The following is a 20,969-nucleotide window of genomic DNA, read 5'->3' as shown; positions in this document are numbered from 1 at the left end:
GTCTTTCAGATGCCTTGTGAATAAAGTATGTTTTTGCAAAAAAAAGTAAGCATTCCAAGGTCCAGGGCTATATGCTGAGAGACACACGAAAGCCTGAGGCAACTGCCACAGAGGCACAATAACAAAAGGTTGCCTAAGGTCTAAGGGGTTGAAATATTTGTAGAGCCCCTGGGGCTGTATGCCTGACTTTGTGAATAACAATAATATTGAAATTGTATAGAGGCACCTCAGAGACGAACATGCTGCATCAAACAAAGTTGAAATCTATTGCACTTTTGTGCAATTTTTCAATTGGAATGTTTTTCCCTCAGCTACATATCTGACACAAAATGTATACGGCAAATAATTAAGATAATTACAATTCTACAGAGGCACCTATGAGTGGAACGCACTGTATTTGAGGCAAATCAAAATTTATTCCACTGTAATTTTTTTAAAACTTGAAATGTTTTGTAATATACTTCTATAAATTTTATGAATAAAATATATTTTTGGAAAAAATAAGCAAGGTCAAGATGGTTTTACTCGCGTGAGGAAAGTAGGGACAATTTTCAGATGATTTTCCCTTTTTAGTCCTTATTTCCTGTTCTTTTCCTTCTCAAGAGATTAAATAATTGCTGGGGTGAGGAAGGTCCAAACAGAGTGAATGCAAAGAAGCTTGATGCGGCAACTGTCTTATTAATTTGCAAGCTCAGATACTGCTATTAAGCGCATGGAAACATTACAACACCATTGACTCTCAAAATTATTTTAGTTTTGGGGCATGTTAGGGTCCTGCAATATATTCACCAAGTGCTTAATGAGAAAATGTATCTATCAGAATACTGTTACTATGTAGTCAAGAATAAATATATTTACATGTGCTTTGTTTAATTTTAGTAGTAAGGAACTGTTATGACGTGCAGAAGGGAATGACATTAAGAAGGGGAGTTGGAAAGAAAGACTTGCATTTGTATAGCGCTTTTCACAACCACTGGGTCTTTTTAAGTACTTTACAACCAATACATAATTAAGTGTAGTCACTGTTGTAAGAAAGAGGTATTACCAAGGTGATGGGCTAGATTGGATAGTTAAATTAAAAAAACAGAAGAAATAAAAGAACAGCAAGCAGAGGCAGCTTTTTTTCATCCGGAGGGGGGAAAGAGAGAGAGAGCGAGAGCGAGAGAAAAAACCCCGGAGAAAACCCACGTAGACAAGCAAACTCTAAAAAGATAGGCAACAATGCCATGTTCACAATTAAAACAGCCAAATATTATCAAAATAAGTCACAAAAAAATGCAGTAAATCAAATCAAATAGCATTTATAATGAACTAAGAATAGTGATAACAATGTTAAAGGACACAGTAATATCCAGCCTCTCAGTTTCAAAAAAACATGAAGCTGAATTCTCCGTTTGGGAGACTATGGGCTAAATTCTCCCTTTTACCAGCAGCCCGGGGGTTTCCCAATGGCGTGGGGCCGCCTCACAATGATAAACCCCATTGACCAGCTGGCGATAACTACGTTATCCCACCGAAGCTGAATTGCACCAGTTTTACGATCCCCTTACAGTCGTAAAGCAGGATTCAATTCAGTGCTCCTCAGCCACGACATGTATTTATATATATGCACGGTGTGGAATACGGGGATTCCCAGGGAATCCCACTATCGGGCCGCCACCTTGAGGGGCGGCCCGATAATGAGTTCCCGTGGCCAGCCAAACACCCATCCGCATCTCAAGTCAGCCCCCACCCCCCCCAAACGCAATTCGTCCCCAACCCCCTCCCAACCACATGGCAGCTCTCTAACATTTCCTGGGTGCCCCACCCTCACCTCAAAGTTGGGGGCGTGTAGCACAATCAATCACTCACGAGACGAGATGAGAAGGAGTCGAACGATGGCTTTATTACACAGACTTGTTACCCAGCAGCACAGTTACAGAATGCGGCTGCTGGGAGAACTCGGGCTCTTATACTCCGCCTTGCTGGGTGGAGCCAGCAGGCGGCTGATCCAATCGGGATCCAGTGTCTATCCACCAATAGCCTCTCGGCATTCCAGGGTACCTTAATACCCCTAAAACATACCACCACATTCACCCCTTGTTAAAAAGGAACCCGGCGGGGTAGTGGGCCGTATGGTGGTAGGGGTTTCCAGAGTCGGTACCTAGGATGCCGCTAACATGGCGGCTATGCTCCGATATTAAATACTTACAATGCTGCTTTTACTGGGCAACCAAACCAAACCCAAAAAATTATTTACAGAGGCATTTCGTGCTTCATTATACAGATTTGATGAGTCGGATGGGTGCCCTGGTCCTCCTCGACGATCGTCTTAGCCCCGGTGGTGATGCAGGCGCAGGTTCCGGCCTCGTCGTCTCTGGGAGCGTTGCGATGCCTTGTCCCGCTCCAATATCCCTATTCGGGGCCGGGGGAAGGACCGATCCACCCTGGAAGGTGGCGGCTGTGGGGTGCGCCGGTGGGAGGGAGGGGCTGATCGGTGTTGGGGGGGTGTGCGTGGCTCCAGAGGGGGTCACTGGTGTTGGGGGGGTGGGCGGGGCTCCAGCGGGTGCCACGCCCCGCAGGGAGACCATGTCCTGTCGGCCATCGGGGTACGCCACGTATGCGTATTGAGGGTTCGCGTGTAGGAGTTGAACCCTCTCGACCAACGGGTCCGATTTGTGCGTCCGCACATGCTTTAGGAGCAGGGTGGGTCCTGGGGCTGCCAGCCAGGTCGGAAGTGACATTCCAGAGGAGGACTTCCAAGGGAAGACAAGGAGGCGTTCATGAGGTGTTTGATTCGTTGTTGTACACAGCAGCGACCGGATGGAGTGGAGGGCGTCCGGGAGGACTTCCTGCCAGCGGGAAACTGGGAGACTTCCGGACCGTAGGGCCAGCAGGACGGTCTTCCAGACCGTTCCATTCTTCCTCTCTACCTGACCGTTCCCCCGGGGGTTGTAACTGGTCGTCCTGCTCGAGGCGATGCCCTTGCTGAGCAGGAATTGACGTAGTTCGTCACTCATGAAAGAGGACCCCCTATTGTTATGTATGTAGGCGGGGAAACCGAACAGTGTAAAGATGGTGCCGAGGGCTCTAATGACCGTGGACGCGGTCATGTCGGGACAGGGGATGGCGAATGGGAACCGGGAGTATTCGTCAATCACGTTGAGGAAGTACGTATTGCGATCGGTGGAGGGAAGGGGCCTTTGAAGTCCAGGCTGCGGCGCTCAAAAGGACGGAAAGCCTTTATCAGGTGCGCTTTATCTGGCCGGTAGAAATGCGGCTTGTACTCTGCGCAGATCTGGCAGTTCCTGGTGACGGTCCTGACCTCCTCGATGGAGTAGGGCAGGTTGCGGGTCTTCACGGAGTGATAGAACAGAGTGACCCCCGGGTGGCAGAGGGTTCGGAGACAGTCCACTTGTGCGTTGGCACACGTGCCGCGGGATAGGGCATCGGAAGGCTCGTTCAGCTTTCCGGGACGATACAAGATCTCATAGTTATAGGTGGAGAGTTCGATCCTCCACCGCAAGATCTTGTCGTTCTTGATCTTGCCCCGCTGTGCATTATCGAACATGAAGGCAACCGACCGTTGGTCAGTGAGGAGAGTGAATCTCCTACCGGCCAGGTAATGCCTCCAATGCCGCACAGCTTCCACTATGGCCTGGGCCTCCTTTACCACTGAGGAGTGGCGGATTTCTGAAGCGTGGAGGGTACGGGAGAAAAAGGCCACGGGTCTGCCCGCTTGGTTGAGGGTGGCCGCCAGAGCTACGTCAGACGCGTCGCTCTCGACTTGGAAGGGGAGGGACTCGTCGATTGCGTGCATCGCGGCCTTTACGATATCCGCTTTGATGCGGCTGAAGGCCTGGCGGGCCTCTGTCGACAGGGGGAAGACCGTTGACTGGATTAGCGGATAGGCCTTGTCCGCGTAGTTGGGGACCCACTGGGCGTAATAAGATAAGAAGCCCAGGCAGCGTTTCAGGGCCTTAGAGCAGTGGGGGAGGGGGAACTCCATGAGGGGGCGCATGCGTTCGGGTTCGGGGCCTATCACTCCATTTCGCACTAGGATGGCTAGACGGTCGGTGCTAAACACGCATTTCTCCCTGTTGTATGTGAGATTCAGGGCGTTTGCGGTCTGGAGGAATTTGCGGAGGTTGGCGTTGTGGTCTTGCTGGTCGTGGCCGCAGATGGTGACGTTGTCGAAATACAGGAACGTGGCCTGCAAACCGTACCGATCAACCATTCGGTCCATCTCCCGTTGATAGACCGAAACCCCGTTAGTGACGTCGAATGGAACCCTTAAAAGATGATAGAGTCGCCCATCTGCTTCGAAAGCAGTGTATTTCCGGTCGCTCGGGGGGATGGGGAGCTGGTGGTAGGCGGACTTAAGGTCCACCGTGGAAAAGACCTTGTACTGTGCAATCCGATTAACCATGTCGGATATGCGGGGGAGAGGGTACGCATCCAGCTGCGTGTACCTATTGATGGTTTGACTATAGTCTACGACCATCCTCTGCTTCTCCCCGGTCTTTACAACTACCACCTGGGCTCTCCAGGGACTATTGCTGGCCTGAATGATGTCTTCCCTGAGTAGCCACTGGACTTCTAACCGGATAAAAGATCGGTCCTGGGCGCTGTACCGTCTGCTCCTAGTGGCGACTGGTTTGCAATCCGGGGTGAGGTTTGCGAACAGAGAAGGCGGATCGACCTTGTGGGTCTGCAGGTAGTGAGTGGGGGTATAGGGCCGCCGAATTTAAATGTTAAGCTCTGGAGATTGCACTGAAAATCCAATCCCAGGAGTGTGGCAGCGCAGAGGTGGGGAAGGACGTACAGCCGGTAGTTTTTGAACTCCCTCCCCTGCACCGTGAGGTTCGCGATGCAGAACCCTTTTATCTCTACCGAATGGGACCCCGCCAGCAGAAATTTTTTTTGATTACTTGGGTGGATCGGAAGGGAACAGCGTCTTACCGTATCAGGATGTATAAAACTCTCCGTGCTCCCAGAGTCGATCAGGCAGGGCGTCTTGTACCCGTTAATGAATATCGTTGTTGATGCTGTTTGGAGCGTACGGTGCCGCGACTGATCCAGGGTCACCGAAGCCAGTCGTAATTGTTGCACCGGGGCGTTTTCTTCAGGCCCCGTGTGGCCATCCATCCCGGGGTCTTTAGATATCAGCCAAGATGGCGGCGTCCACGGGTCGCACACGGTCGGGGGTGGGCAAGATGGCGCCGCCCATGGATCGCACGTTGCCGGAGGGCACAAAATGGCGGCGCCCATCCCTCCCGCGTGGAGTCCGGGACCCAAGATGGCGGCGCCCGTTGGCCGCACATGGATCGCTGGGGGGGCTGAGTTTGGGGTTCTCCCCCGGAGATTGCGTCTACCCCCCGAGCCTGACACACAGCGACGAAGTGACCCTTTTTCCCGCATCCTTTACAGAGGACTGAGCGGGCCGGGTAGCACATCAGTGGGTGTTTCCCCTGCCCGCAAAAGTAGCAGCAGGGCCCCCCCAGGTGATCCACCGCTCTGGTACCGCAGGCCTGCAGGGGGATCCTGGGGGTTCGGTCGCGGCGGGGGTCCACGGTGCCCAAGGGGCTGCTGCGGGGTCGGGGGCGTAGGCGCGGGCGTTCTGTGACTCCACATCAAACGAGGCCACGAGGGCCCGTGCCTCTTTGAGGCCTAGTGTGTCTCTTTCAAGCAATCGCTGGCGAATTTGGGATGAAAGCATACCTGCCACGAGCGCATCTCGGACCAGCAGCTCTTGTGTGTTCATTGGCCGCAACCAATGGGCAGTTGCAGATTCTCCCAGTATCAACAGTGAATTGTAGAATTCGTCCAGTGATTCCCCGGGGATCTGCCGTCTCGTTGCGAGCTGGTGGCATTCGTAGATCTGGTTGACGGGCCGAACGTAGATTCCTATCAGCATCGCGATCGCCGTCGGGAAATCTTCCGCACCCTCTATAAGCGTGTAGATATCAGGGCTCACCCTGGCATGCAGGACTGGATTTTCTGTTCCTCTGTAGGTATGCCGGGGGCCGTTCGGAGGCATCCCTGGAAACACGCTAACCAATGTTTAAAAGTGGCCGCTGCGTTTGCCACGTGGGGGCTGATTCGCAGACACTCCGGCATGATTCGGAGCTCCATGTCCTTAAAAGTTTGCGTAATAAATTGTAGCACAATCAATCACTCACGAGACGAGATGAGAAGGAGTCGAACGATGGCTTTATTACGCAGACTTGTTCCCCAGCAGCACTGTTACAGAATGTGGCTGCTGGGAGAACCCGGGCTCTTATACTCCGCCTTGCTGGGTGGAGCCAGCAGGCGGCTGATCCAATCAGGATCCAGTGTCTATCTACCAATAGCCTCTCGGCATCCCAGGGTACCTTAATACCCCTATTACATACCACCACAGGGCGACCCAAACAGCAACCAGCCTGAGACCCCTGTGATAGGGGACCCTCCCTCAAAACCCCAGTGATAGGGGGGCTTGCCCCCCCCCCCCCCGCCACAGTGTCCCCAGTAATAGGTGGACCCCCACCACCACAACAGGGCCCCTGTGATAGAGGACCCTCCCACCCCAAGAAGCCCTATGATAGAGGGACCCCAGCGACAGGGGGACTCTGCCACAGGGGGTAGGGGGACCCCCGTGACAGAGGGATCCCCGTGAATTCAGGGACCCCTGTGAGAGGAGGCCCCTGCCACATGGACTCCTGTGAGAGGGGGACCTCCGTCATATGGACTCCTGTGACAGGGGACCCCTGCCACATGGACTCCAGTGACAGGGGACCCCTGCCACATGGACTCCAGTGACAGGGGACCCCTGCCACATGGACTCCTATGACAGGGGGCCCCTGCCACATGGACCCCTGACTAAAGGAACCCGCCCACCTGTCCCTCTGAAATGCGACCACGGTCTGGAAGCTAGAGAGAAGACCAGACAGGGAGCTGTGGAAAGCATTAATCCACCTGCATCTTTGATCCATTCATATCCTTTCACACTTCAGTGGCCTAAATGGTGAAACCCCAATGTTTGCAAACATTGACTACATTAAAGAGAGGTAAATGAATTCCAGGTACCAAGTGCATTCCAATCACTCAAGCATATGATTTCACTGCACTTACCTTTCTTTGATGTGATCAATACTTCCAGAGTCCCCCTCTCACAGGGGTCCCTGTGGGAGGTGTCCCCATGGGGGTGCCCCCCTCTCACAGGGGTTCTTCTCTACTTGGGGGTGGGGACCCCAGGCAATCCTGGGAGTGGCAGCTGCTGTGCAGTGCAGTGCGGTGTGGGGTGGGGGGGTTGGGGCTGATTCGCGGTGCAGGGGGAGGGGAGGGGGTTGGGCCTCGGATTTTGCCCCGACGCCCGATTCCCCATCCCATCGGGGAATGCATTCTGGGCATCCTAGAGGAGAATACTGGGTATCCTAGAGGAGGAGAATACCACGCACAATCTCTGAGAAAATGGCATCTTCAATAATAATAATAATTATTATTATTATAATCGCTTATTAACAGAAGTAGGTTTCAATGAAGTTTAAAAGCCCCTATTCAACAGTTAAGATATCCAATGCACTCAAATACCCAAATGAATTTAAGAAAATAAATGGTCGGAAGAATGAAAAGCAACATTACCTGTTCCTGTATTGAAGTAGTATCAGATATTGATCATGTTTTTCATCAAAGTCCATTAAAACATTTTGGTCAGCTTTGTTCACGCCAACGGTCTACAAAATAACAAGAGTTATTTGAGCAACAGATTTGGTGATACATTTTCTTCTGCTGTCGAAAATATATATTTCAGAAACCATTGTACATTTTGACCCATGCTGCTTGTTTGAGGAGCACTTTGATGCATGATGTTTTATTGATTATGATTGCATTTTTAAAGAGACTTCAGCTGTACAAAGCAATGGAAGAAATCTTAAATATTCACTTTTATTGATGTTGCGTCCCTGACCTGTAGATAGGCAATGACTGGATTTGTTCTTTTTTCAGGGAGCTATTTTTTGGAGCAAGCTGTTTTGAGCAAGTTACAGCATCCAAGGGTGCTCACTATTTATATATTTCCCAAAATAATTTGTTCAGGCTGAGAGGTGTTCAGATAGAGCATCAATTATATATTTATTGAGGAAGGATGAGTAGGAGGACACAAAGGGCTGGATTCTCTGATTGCGAGGCTATGTCTTCATGCCGACATGGGAACGGTAGCGTATTACACCCGAACATTTGGCGCATCCTCCGTTTGGCCGGGGGCTAGCAGCCGAGCAGCGTACAGCACCCGGCTCTAGCTGCCGATACTGCTCGGAGAATTGCCAGGTTCGTGGCCGCGTCATGTAATATGGCCCCGGCCGCGCGCAGACCCGGCCTGCAAAATAGTGCCTTCCCTTTGGCCGGTTTGCAAGCCCCGGATCACCCCCCAATAATGCCCCCAGCCCGTGGCAGAGACCCCCTGCCCGCAGACCGCCCCCCCCCCCAACTGTGGCGGCGTTGGACTGAGTCCACAGCCGCCACGCTGAGTTCCTGACGGATGATAGTACAAGCGACCAACACCTTCGGGAACTCAGCCGATCAGGGGCAGAGTATCGGGGGGTGGGCCTCAGGCAACGTCCTGAGACCGTTGGTATGGCGCACGGTGTATTATCTGAGGACGCCACTTTGGAGGGGCTGAGCATCGTGAAAGCGGCGCCACCCCTGATTTGGTCGGAAATGGGTATTCTCTGGCCAATCGTCGAACGTGTTTTGGCGTCGGCGACTGGTGAATCCCGCTTATTATTCTTGAACTAACAGCAAGAGCTGTGCTGGACTGTGTCCTTGAGATATTCGGTGACAGGAGAATCCCACCCATCTTTCTTTAGCTAGCAGCAAGAGCTGTGCTAGACTGTGTCCATATTCGTGCTGCAGCCAGTGAACTCAGCAGGTTCCCCAGATTTGAGATCCTTGAAGTCTCCCAGTCCACTACCTAGAGTGATTGAATGTGGAGCCTTGGCCAGGACAAGAGTATCTTTAATAGTTTAAACAAATAGTTAACCTTAAAGGACTTGTCACTTCCTTTTTAATGGCTGTCATTCTAAGCAATTGCTCAAACAGTCCTGGGATCATACTCAAGTTTTCAACAATTGGTATTCACACAGCCATAAAAGGAGAACAAAACAGAATAACATAGCATAGTTACAGTCATGAAGAATATCATTTGTGATTCTGGTTAGACCATTATAATGCTGTAACTGGATGGAAACCTGATTGCAGAGATCCAAATGGTGTTACAGGGATGGGCTTGAGAGAGTCAAGATTGTGGAAAGGAAAGACAAATTATAGATGGCATGATAGTTTGTCAGCAGAGCGGAGCCCGGATAGGATTGTTTGAAGATAGAGGTGATGTTTGCATTTTTGAAAAGAAAGGAGATGGTGGTGAAATGAGGGAACAATTTACAATGCCAGTAGAACAGCAATGGCAGGAGTTTCTGGGAGTAATTGAAGATACAGTACAGAGGTTCATCCCAAAGAAAAGAAAGGTTATCAGAGGGGGGATTAGGCAGCCATGGCTGACAAAGGAAGTTAGGGAATGCATCAAAGCAAAAGAGAAAGCCTATAATGTGGCAAAGAGTAGTGGGAAGTCAGAAGATTGGGAAGGCTACAAAAACAAACAGGATAACAAAGAGAGAAATAAGGAAAGAGAGGATCAAATATGAAGGTAGGCTAGCCAGTAACATTAGGAATGATAGTAAAAGTTTCTTTAAATACATTAAAAACAAACGGGAGGCAAAAGTTGACATTGGGCCGCTCCAAAATGACGCTGGTAATCTAGTGATGGGAGACAAGGAAATAGCTGAGGAACTAAATAAGTACTTTGCGTCAGTCTTCACAGTAGAAGACATGAGTAGTATCCCAATAATTCCAGAGAGTCAGGGGGCAGAGTTGAATATGGTAGCCATCACAAAGGAGAAAGTGTTAGAGAAACTAAGGAGTCTAAAAATTGATAAATCTCCGGGCCCAGATGGGCTACATCCTAGAGTTCTAAAGGAGATAGCTGAAAAAATAGTGGAGGCGTTAGTTATGATCTTTCAAAAGTCAATGGAGTCAGGGAAAGTCCCAGAGGATTGGAAAATTGCTGTTGTAACCCCCCTGTTCAAGAAGGGAACAAGGAAAAAGATGGAAAATTATAGGCCAATTAGCCTAACCTCGGTTGTTGGCAAGATTCTAGAATCCATCGTTAAGGATGAGATTTCTAAATTCTTGGAAGTGCAGTGTCGGATTCGGACAAGTCAGCATGGATTTAGTAAGGGGAGGTCGTGCCTGACAAACCTGTTAGAGTTCTTTGAAGAGATAACAAATAGGTTAGACCAAGGAGAGCCAATGGATGTTAACTATCTTGACTTCCAAAAGGCCTTTGATAAGGTGCCTCACGGGAGACTGCTGAGTAAAATAAGGGCCCATGGTATTCGAGGCAAGGTACTAACATGGATTGACGATTGGCTGTCAGGCAGAGAGTTGGGATAAAAGGTTCTTTTTCGGAATGGCAACCGGTGACGAGTGGTGTCCCGCAGGGTTCAGTGTTGGGGCCACAGCTGTTCTCTTTATATATTAACGATCTAGATGACGGGACTCAGGGCATTCTGGCTAAGTTTGCCGATGATACAAAGATAGGTGGAGGGGCAGGTAGTATGGAGGAGGTGGGGAGGCTGCAGAAAGATTTAGACAGTTTAGGAGAGTGGTCCAAGAAATGGCTGATGAAATTCAACGTGGGCAAGCGCGAGGTCTTGCACTTTGGAAAAAAGAATAGAGGCATGGACTATTTTCTAAACGGTGACAAAATTCATAATGCTGAAGTGCAAAGGGACTTGGGAGTCCTAGTCCAGGATTCTCTAAAGGTAAACTTGCAGGTCGAGTCCGTAATTAAGAAAGCAAATGCAATGTTGTCATTCATCTCAAGAGGCTTGGAATATAAAAGCAGGGATGTACTTCTGAAGCTTTATAAAGCATTAGTTAGGCCCCATTTAGAATACTGTGAGCAATTTTGGGCCCCACACCTCAGGACGGACATACTGGCACTGGAGCGGGTCCAGCGGAGATTCACACGGATGATCCCAGGAATGGTAGGCCTAACATACGATGAACGTCTGAGGATACTGGGATTATATTCATTGGAGTTTAGGAGGTTGAGGGGAGATCTAATAGAAACTTACAAGATAATGACTGGCTTAGATAGGGTGGATGTAAGGAAGTTGTTTCCATTAGCATGGGAGACAAGGACCCGGGGGCACAGCCTTAGAATAAAAGGGAGTCACTTTAGAACAGAGATGAGGAGACATTTCTTCAGCCAGAGAGTGGTGGGTCTGTGGAATTCATTGCCACAGAGGGCGGTGGAGGCCGGGACGTTGAGTGTCTTTAAGACAGAAGTTGATAAATTCTTGCTTTCTCCAAGGAATTAAGGGCTATGGAGAGAGAGCGGGTAAATGGAGTTGAAATCAGCCATGATTGAATGGTGGAGTGGACTCGATGGGCCGAATGGCCTTACGTCCACTCCTGTGTCTTATGGTCTTATTAGTGAGCAATTTTGGGCCCCACACCTCAGGAAGGACATACTGGCACTGGAGCGGGTCCAGCAGAGATTCACACGGATGATCCCAGGAATGGTAGGCCTAACATACGATGAACGTCTGAGGATCCTGGGATAATATTCATTGGAGTTTAGGAGGTTGAGGGGAGATCCAATAGAAACTTACAAGATAATGAATGGCTTAGATAGGGTGGATGTAGGGAAGTTGTTTCCATTAGCAGGGGCGACTAAGACCCGGGGGCACAGCCTTAGAATAAAAGGGAGTCACTTTAGGCCAGAGATGAGGAGAAATTTTTTCAGCCAGAGAGTGGTGGGTCTGTGGAATTCATTGCCACAGAGGGCGGTGGAGGCCGGGACGTTGAGTGTCTTTAAGACAGAAGTTGATTAATTCTTGATTTCTCGAGGGATTAAGGGCTATGGAGAGCGGGTAAATGGAGTTGAAATCAGCCATGATTGAATGTTGGAGTGGACTCGATGGGCCGAATGGCCTTACTTCCGCTCCTATGTCTTATGGTCTTATGGTCTTATAGGTATTTTATGCAGAGGGTGGTGAGTGCCTGGAATGCATCGCCAGAGGAGGTTGTGGAAGACGATACATCAACGACATTCAAAAGGCACCTTGACAAACACATGGATAGGGTGAGTATGGCACAAGGAAATGCTCAGGGCTTTGGCAAAGGTTGGTATCATGACCGGTACATGCGTGGAGGGCCGTAGGGCCTGTTCCTGTGCTGTATTGTTCTTTGATTTTTGTTCGACTGACAAATGAACAGAACATATTGGGGAGCATCAATCATGACACAATTCTGTTTAATTTACTCCCCAATACCAGGTTTCAGTTTGCATCTCAGAACTTAATTTCAAATGCCTGCATAACTGCAAATAATGAAATGAGTTATAAGACACCAGCTACACCCAAGGCAACTCTCACTTTAAAACAGTCACAGTCGGTATAACTGACACTGAATCGGCCCAGGTACAGAAAGTGATTCCCTGATGTGAATCACAAATAAACACAGCCTGGAAATGGTTCATAAGGGAGGCAATATGTCAGGGCATCTTTCAGAGAGCGAGGCCCAATCAGGTTTGATGTACGCCTGCTAATTAAGCAGATGAAGACTAAACCAGTTATGTGTCACATACCTTCTGTATAAAGTAAACTAAGATGTATATGCAAGATATCTACAACATCCAGGAAAAACACATATACATTGTTTGGATTGAATAGAAAGTGCAATAAAAAATAACATTGAATATTTAGCTAACTTTAAAATTAGTTATATGGACAATCATGAGCACAGCCAACAGGGTTCAAACAAAACCCATTTTGTATCCAGAAAGAATTATATTTATGAATGACAACATTAATTATACAGAAACATGCAAAATTCACATAGTACATGTAAACTGTGTTTAGCATGTCAGTATCTGAAAATTTTACATATTTAGAGTAGATTCAAATATAACAGAAAAGCATTAATTGTTACACAAACCTTCACACATCTTCAACTTTCCGGATCCTGTACTTTGTCAAAATACAAATTAGTAATGTTACAAATTAGTAATGGGGCAGCACAGTAGCTGCTACACAGAAATCTTTGGATCCTCACTGTCTTCAGGGGATGTCCCGGAGGACTGGAGAATAGCCAATCCTCTGTTTAAGAAGGGTAGCAAGGATAATCCAGGGAACTACAGGCCGGTGAGCCTTACTTCAGTGGTAGGAAAATTACTGGAGAGAATTCTTCGAGACAGGATCTACTCCCATTTGGAAACAAATGGACGTATTAGTGAGAGGCAGCATGGTATTGTGAAGGGGAGGTCGTGTCTCACTAACTTGATAGAGTTTTTCGAGGAGGTCACTAAGATGATTGATGCAGGTAGTGCAGTGGATGTTGTCTATATGGACTTCAGTAAGGCCTTTGACAAGGTCCCTCATGGTAGATTAGTACAAAAGGTGAAGTCACACGGGATCAGGGGTGAGCTGGCAAGGTGGATACAGAACTGGCTAGGTCATAGAAGGCAGAGAGTAGCAATGGAAGGATGCTTTTCTAATTGGAGGGCTGTGACCAGTGGTGTTCCACAGGGATCAGTGCTGGGACCTTTGCTCTTTGTAGTATATATAAATAATTTGGAGGAAAATGTAACTGGTCTGCTTAGTAAGTTTGCAGACGACACAAAGGTTGGTGGAATTGTGGATAGCGATGAGGACTGTCAGAGGATACAGCAGGATTTAGATAGTTTGGAGACTTGGGCGGAGAGATGGCAGATGGAGTTTAATCCGGACAAATGTGAGGTGATGCATTTTGGAAGGTCTAATGCAGGTAGGGAATATACAGTGAATGGTAGAACCCTCAAGAGTATTGAAAGTCAAAGAGATCTAGGAGTACAGGTCCACAGGTCATTGAAAGGGGCAACACAGGTGGAGAAGGTAGTCAAGAAGGCATACGGCATGCTTGCCTTCATTGGCCGGGGCATTGAGTATAAGAATTGGCAAGTCATGTTGCAGCTGTATAGAACCTTAGTTAGGCCACACTTGGAGTATAGTGTTCAATTCTGGTCGCCACACTACCAGAAGGATGTGGAGGCTTTAGAGAGGGTGCAGAAGAGATTTACCAGAAGGTTGCCTGGTATGGAGGGCATTAGCTATGAGGAGCGGTTGAATAAACTCGGTTTGTTCTCACTGGAACGAAGGAGGTTGAGGGGAGACCTGATAGAGGTCTACAAAATTATGAGGGGCATAGACAGAGTGGATAGTCAGAGGCTTTTCCCCAGAGTAGAGGGGTCAATTACTAGGGGGCATAGGTTTAAGGTGAGAGGGGCAAGGTTTAGAGTAGATGTACGAGGCAAGTTTTTTACGCAGAGGGTAGTGGGTGCCTGGAACTCGCTACCGGGGGAGGTGGTGGAAGCAGGGACGATAGTGACATTTAAGGGGCATCTTGACAAATACATGAATAGGATGGGAATAGAGGGATACGGACCCAGGAAATGTAGAAGATTGTAGTTTAGTCGGGCAGCATGGTCGGCACGGGCTTGGAGGGCCGAAGGGCCTGTTCCTGTGCTGTACATTTCTTTGTTCTTTGTTCTCTAAGGTCCAAGGTTCGATTCCCCGTTTGGGTCACTGTCTGTGCGGAGTCTGAACATTCTCCGCATGACTGCGTGGATTTCCTCCGGGTGCCCCGGTTTCCTCCCAATGAAATGAAATGAAAATCGATTATTGTCACAAGTAGGCTTCAAATGAAGTTACTGTGAAAATCCCCTAGTCACCACATTCCGGCGCCTGTTCGGGGAGGCTGGTACGGGAATTGAACCGTGCTGCTGGCCTGCCTTGGTCTGCTTTCAAAGCCAGTAATTTAGCCATGTGCTAAACCAGCCCCAGTCCAAAGATATGCAGGTTAGGTGGATTGGCCATGCTAAATTGCCCCTTTGTGTCCAAAAAGGTTAGGTGGGGTTACTGGGTTACGGGGATAGGGTGGAGGTGTCGGCTTAAGTAGGGTGCTCTTTCCAAGGGCGGGTGCAGACTTAATGGGCTAAATGGCCTCATGATTGTATGATTCTATGAAAAATGCATGTTAATGTTTAAATGATCAAGATAATATTACCACTGGATCATGGATGACCAGTGTACCATAAAAACTACTGGTCACCATTCCAGTAACTCGAGTTACATGCGCATTTTGCATATTTGAGGTTAACTAACAGACTTATGGCTTGGAATGTATTGAATGACTAGAAAGAAAAAAATATCAATTTATCTATAAAATAACCTAAACAAGGAATTTTACAGAGACGCTTTTTCCAACTTAATGTGTTCTCTTATCTTTATTACATAGTTGCTAGATATCACAGAACAGGAATGAATCATAACACAGACTGAAGATTGAAATGAAAAAAAGATACATGAATCAGAGTAAAGCTAAAGTACATAGGGAAAAGCAATCAGAGCCTGCACATAAGACAGACAGTGATGCCAGCCTTTTGTAATCTGGGGATCGGCTGTCCATCAAAATAGACTGTGCTCACATTGATTCTCACAGCTACCGACTCCCATCCCACTTTCTTAAGAATTTATCCATTCTCCCAGTTTTGCCATCTCAGTCACATGTGTTTGACAATCCACCTTACTGCCTTGGTCATTCCCCATTTTTCTTGAACCAAGGATTCCTCTCCATTTGATAAGTCAGTCTCTTGATTGTCTCCATCCCACTTATCCCACACTCCACTCATCCCACACTCACACTCCCCCAAGAGCCACAATAGAGCTCCCCTTCTCCTCATCTTCCACTTTATCAGCCTCTGTATTCAAGGAATCATACCCCCCCAAGCATCCGGCATGATGCTTGTGATCCGGCAAAGGGCTGCAACACCAGCCCTTTCACCTCCCCAGGGTGCCAAAACCTCCGAGGTAGAACAGCGACTCACATATGTGTTTCAATTTGGTTTACTGTTATTTGCTGCTCACAATCTCATCGGCACTGCAGGACCAAACACAAACTGGGTGGCTGCTTTGCCCCATCTCCATTCAGTTTGCAAACATGATTCTGAAGTTCCAGTTAATTGCCACTTGAATTCTTAATCACATTCCGGTCTCTCTATCCTCGGCATTCTATACTGTTACAATGAAGCTCAACACGAGCTTGAGAAACAGCACCTCATCATTCACTGGGGCACTTCACAGCCAACCACCCTCATTGAGTTCAATTTCAGATCATAACCACAGACACCCGTTTTCTCAGACAATGCCTGTGGTTCTAGTGCCATTTAAATCTCTGCTGCATCCATATTTTATTATCCCATTACCAGTCCTGCTTTCTCTTGCATTTTCATTCCTTTTCTTAATACCTCATGCCCTCTGCACGGCCATAGACCTTCTCATCGGCCCCCCTCTCCCACCCCCACCTATGTATTTGCTCATAAACTGTTAAATCCTTAACTTCTGCAAGTTCTAATGAAAGACCATTGACTTGAAACATTAGCTTTGTTCCTCTCTCCAGAAATGCTGCTGACCTCGTGCATCCAGCAATTTGGTTTTATTATAGAAGATTGAAATGGGGGGCGGCACGATGGGGCAGTGGTTAGCACGGTTGCCTCATGGCACAGAGGCTTGGGTTCGAACCCAGGTCACTGTCCATGTGGAGATTGTACATTCTCCCCGTGTCTGCGGAGATCTCACCCCCACAACCCAAATATGTGCAGCATAGGTAGATTGGCCACACTAAATTGCCCCTTAATTGGCAAAAGAAATGAATTGGGTACTGTAAATTTAAAAAAGACTGAAATGTACTGGTACCCCCTTACACATGATAGCTTTAGCAATTACAGCATCTGCAAGAGACAGAAAGAAACACAGGAGTAAACCACTCACACCAGAGAAACAGGACAGATAACATAATTAGAAATGGGCCAAAAACACATACCAGCATTCAACGTTTCATTCATCTTTTGAGTAAAAGAAAATGATTTCAAATGTGCTAGCTTTAGCCATCAGCATTCCAATCAGTAGCAAAATGTTGTGCAGAAAAATAGTCACTTAATCCGAAAGTACAAGTCATTATCTGGTTTCGATTTCAATTTTGATGAGCTGTCTTTTTGTTGAGACAATTTATTTGACCCAAACTTAAAGCAAAATAAAGCTACAATGATGAACTGAAGGGAACAGATGTAAGGAGATTGTGAAATCAGTCTAATATATTCAAACAAAACCATCTAAATCTTCACAGTTAATGACAAACGACTTCCTTAGGAACTTTTCATCTTACCTCACCCCATTCCTTTAAGCTGACCTTTTCTGTTTTCAATTGGGCAGAGTGCTCCCTGAAACAGTGTCCTTTGGAGAAGAAAATGCACCCTATGTTATTAAAGATACACTTGGCTACAGATAGAAAATAACAATTATTTTATAATTCAAATAGGGGCATACAAATTACAAGTTAAAGACAAGATTTCAAAATTAATTTGTTTTCCTTTTTATTCAGAATTCTGATCAGGAACTTATCAACTGCTAATTAGCAGGCAGAGGAAATTAAACAGCAATGTACTGCATGAAATATTCCACGACCGAATCCATGGTTTTCCAGTTCTAGATCCCTGTCTTATTCACAGAGTACAATTGTGTTGCAGGAGGCCAGTCAGCCCATCGAGTCTGCACTGACCCTCCGAAAGAGCACTCTACCGCCCTATCCCCATAACTTGTCCATTGATCATGGCCAATTTACCTAACCTGCACATCTTTGGACTGTAGGAGGAAGCCAGAGCACCCGGAGGAAACCCACGCAGACACGGGGAGACAGTGCAAACTCTACACAGATAGTCACTCGAGGTCAGAATTGAACCCAGGTCCCCGGTGCTGTGAGGCAGCAGTGCTAACAACTGTGCCACCCTGCAACAGCAAAGTGAATAGATGCAAGTCTTTCCTCATTCCTCATCAATAAAACAGAGCCATAAAAAGTGGTGAGACTTCAGGGAGTGAGCAGCTGTCAGGTTTGAGGTTTTAGCTCAGTGGATGACCAGCGTGAGCTGCAGGGTGGATGAACAAAATGATCATGACACCATGGTACAAGTAGTCATTCTTGAGGGATAGTAAATAGAAATGTTGGAGTAGTATGCAGGAGCAGTGGATAGTATTATCAGGAGACAGTATAATTCTCTGCAGCCGAGAGCGAGAGCCCAGATGGCTGTATTACCTGCACTGGGCAGGATTCGGGGACATCTGCTCAGGACTGGAAATTAACTTACAGTTTGAGGGAAGAGAATCCAGTTGCCGTGGTCCGCCGAAATATCAATGACACGGATAGAACCAGGATATGGAGCATGAGCAACCAGAGGCCAAATTAAAAAACAGAACCTCAAAGGACTCTGGATTGTGAGCATGCGCAAATTGTTGTTGCACATATGAGATTAGGGAGTTGAATGTGTGGCTCAAAGATTGGTGTGGGAGAAATAGGTTTTGATTCATGGGCAATGGCACCAATTCTGGGAAAAGTGGAAGCTGTACCATTGGAATGGTCTCACCTGAACTGTGCTGGGTCCAGTGTTCTGGCTGAGTCGCATAACTAGGACAGTAGAGAGGGCTTTAAACAAAATAGTGGGGGTGAGGAATCAAGTGAGGAAAGATATGGTTTGTAGTCAAAAGGACAGCATTTTCTGTTCTCATTTCAGATTTCCAGCATTTGCAGGATTTTACTTTTGTATTTGTCGAAGGATGGGCATGGAATCTGGAGAAGACTTGAGGACAGGAGGATTATCATAGATATCATAGAATTTACAGTGCAGAAGGAGGCCATTCGGCCCATCGAGTCTGCACCGGCTCTTGGAAAGAGCACCCTACCCAAGGTCAACACCGCCACCCTATCCCCATAACCCAGTAACCCCACCCAACACTAAGGGCAATTTTGGACACTAAGGGCAATTTATCATGGCCAATCCACCTAACCTGCACATCTTTGGACTGTGGGAGGAAACCGGAGCACCCGGAGGAAACCCACGCACACACGGGGAGGATGTGCAGACTCCGCACAGACAGTGACCCAAGCCGGAATCGAACCTGGGACCCTGGAGCTGTGAAGCAATTGTGCTATCCACAAGGCTACCGTGCTGCCGTGCTGGTTATAACCGCAGTAATTTTCAAGGCCAGCTACGCTGAAGATCTTATTTTTTGAGAATATCAAGTTAACTTCATGATAACTATTCTGAAAAGAGGTGAACAACAGTGGAATAATGCTGAGAATTGGCAAAAGATATACCTCAAAATCACAAGGTGAAATCAAACCAGCACGAATCCAAATAGATCAACAAAATGGAAGTGAAATGAAGAGGAAACAAGGTCAAATGCAAGGTGAAAGAGTTCATTGGGATAAATACTAAGACATGTGGAAGGAAATTAAACATTATGCCAAAAGTAACCTATACAACATTCACAGCTGCAAATAAAAAGCAATACTTCCATAGCCTCGCACCGATGACTTTGTGACAATTCTCCCCACCCCCCCCAAGAATAGCAGTCAGACATGGATAATCTTAAAATGCATTGAGAGTAGATTCTAGCTCATAATAATTTGCTGTTCAGAATCCCAGTCGAGCAGTATTAGAAACATGAGATATAGACTTGTTCTGCAAATTCTAAATACTTAAAGTAAAACAAAGATTTCCATTTACATAACACCTTTCAAGAATTTGGGGTGCTTCACAACCAATGTGGTAGTTTTGAAATGTAGTTAGTGTTGTTTGTAGGAATATTGAACAATATGTGGCCATTAGCAAGACACTGTGGTGTTTTGATCTTTGCATGTTAAGGAAGATAATTTTTTAAGAATCACTTAAATTAGCAAAGAAAGCAGCAGAAATGCTGCAGAAGAAGAAAGACAGCTGCCAAGGTGCAAGGCGAAAATAATCTCTGGGCTGTTAGGATGGCAGGTATCCCTGTAAATGTATCTTACTAAGGTGACCTCCAGATGAGCTCATGTACCAAATGAACAAAGGAGCAAGCCATTCAGCCTGTCAAGCCTACCCTACCATTCAATATGATCATGGCTAGTCAGCCATTTCGATGCCAATTTCCCCCCACACTATCCCCATATCCCTTTATATCATAATCTATCAATCGCTGCTTTAAACATACTTAATGATTGAGCTTCCATAGCCCTCTGAGGTAAAGAGTTTCAAAAGATTAGCAACCCTCTGAGGAAATAAATTCCCATCTCAGCCCTAGGTTGCTTTCCCCTTTCTTCTGAAATTGTGACCCCTGGTTCCAGACTCTATAACCAGCTAGAACATCCTACCTCCATCAAAACTGTCTACACCTTTTGTAGGTTTCAGTGAGATCTCCTGTTATTCTTCGATACTCTTGAAAATACAGGACATTTTTTCCCAAACTCTCTTCATAGGCTGTCCTGTCATCCTGGGAACAAATCTGCTGAAGCTTTCCCTCTGTGACAATAACACTCCTGTACTCAAATCTTCTTGCGAAAAAGGCTAACGCACCATTCGCATTCCCAACTGTTGGCTGCACTGGCATGTTAGCTTTCAGTGACTTATTGACAAGGACCGCCAGGTCCCTTTACAAACCTACACTTTCTCTCACCATTTAAAAAATACTCTGCAAATCTGTTCCTTCTACTAAGGTCAATAACCTCATATTTTTCCAGATTATATTCCATCTGCCATGTTCTTGCCCACTCAACAGGGGTGAGCTGGCAAGGTGGATACAGAACTGGCTAGGCCATAGGAGGCAGAGAGTAACAATGGAGGGATGCTTTTCTAATTGGAGGGCTGTGACCAGTGGTGTTCCACAGGGATCAGTGCTGGGACCTTTGCTCTTTGTAGTATATATAAATGATTTGGAGGAAAATGTAACTGGTCTGATTAGTAAGTTTGCAGACGACACAAAGGTTGGTGGAATTGCGGATAGCGATGAGGACTGTCGGAGGATACAGCAGGATTTAGATTG

General features: G+C 47.1%; 1 protein-coding gene across 6 annotated transcripts in view; it reads right to left on the bottom strand.

Annotated features, from left to right (window-relative positions):
* The window catches only part of katnip (katanin interacting protein), a 333,986-nt gene that overhangs the window by 259,214 nt on the left and 53,803 nt on the right, over positions 1-20,969 (bottom strand). For all 6 annotated transcript variants that reach the window (XM_072480763.1, XM_072480761.1, XM_072480758.1 and 3 more), the window contains 2 exons: positions 17,284-17,351; positions 7,603-7,694 (listed from right to left, as the gene is read on the bottom strand). In XM_072480763.1, coding sequence (XP_072336864.1) covers positions 7,603-7,658 — 56 coding nt within the window. In that variant the 5' untranslated portion in view covers positions 7,659-7,694; positions 17,284-17,351. The remainder of the gene's footprint in view (positions 1-7,602; positions 7,695-17,283; positions 17,352-20,969) is intronic.

Source organism: Scyliorhinus torazame, chromosome 17 (genome assembly GCF_047496885.1).
Source record: "Scyliorhinus torazame isolate Kashiwa2021f chromosome 17, sScyTor2.1, whole genome shotgun sequence".
Classification (NCBI taxonomy): Eukaryota; Metazoa; Chordata; class Chondrichthyes; order Carcharhiniformes; family Scyliorhinidae; genus Scyliorhinus; species Scyliorhinus torazame.
Note: the sequence above shows the minus strand (reverse complement) of the source record. Positions and strands in the feature narration are given on the sequence as shown.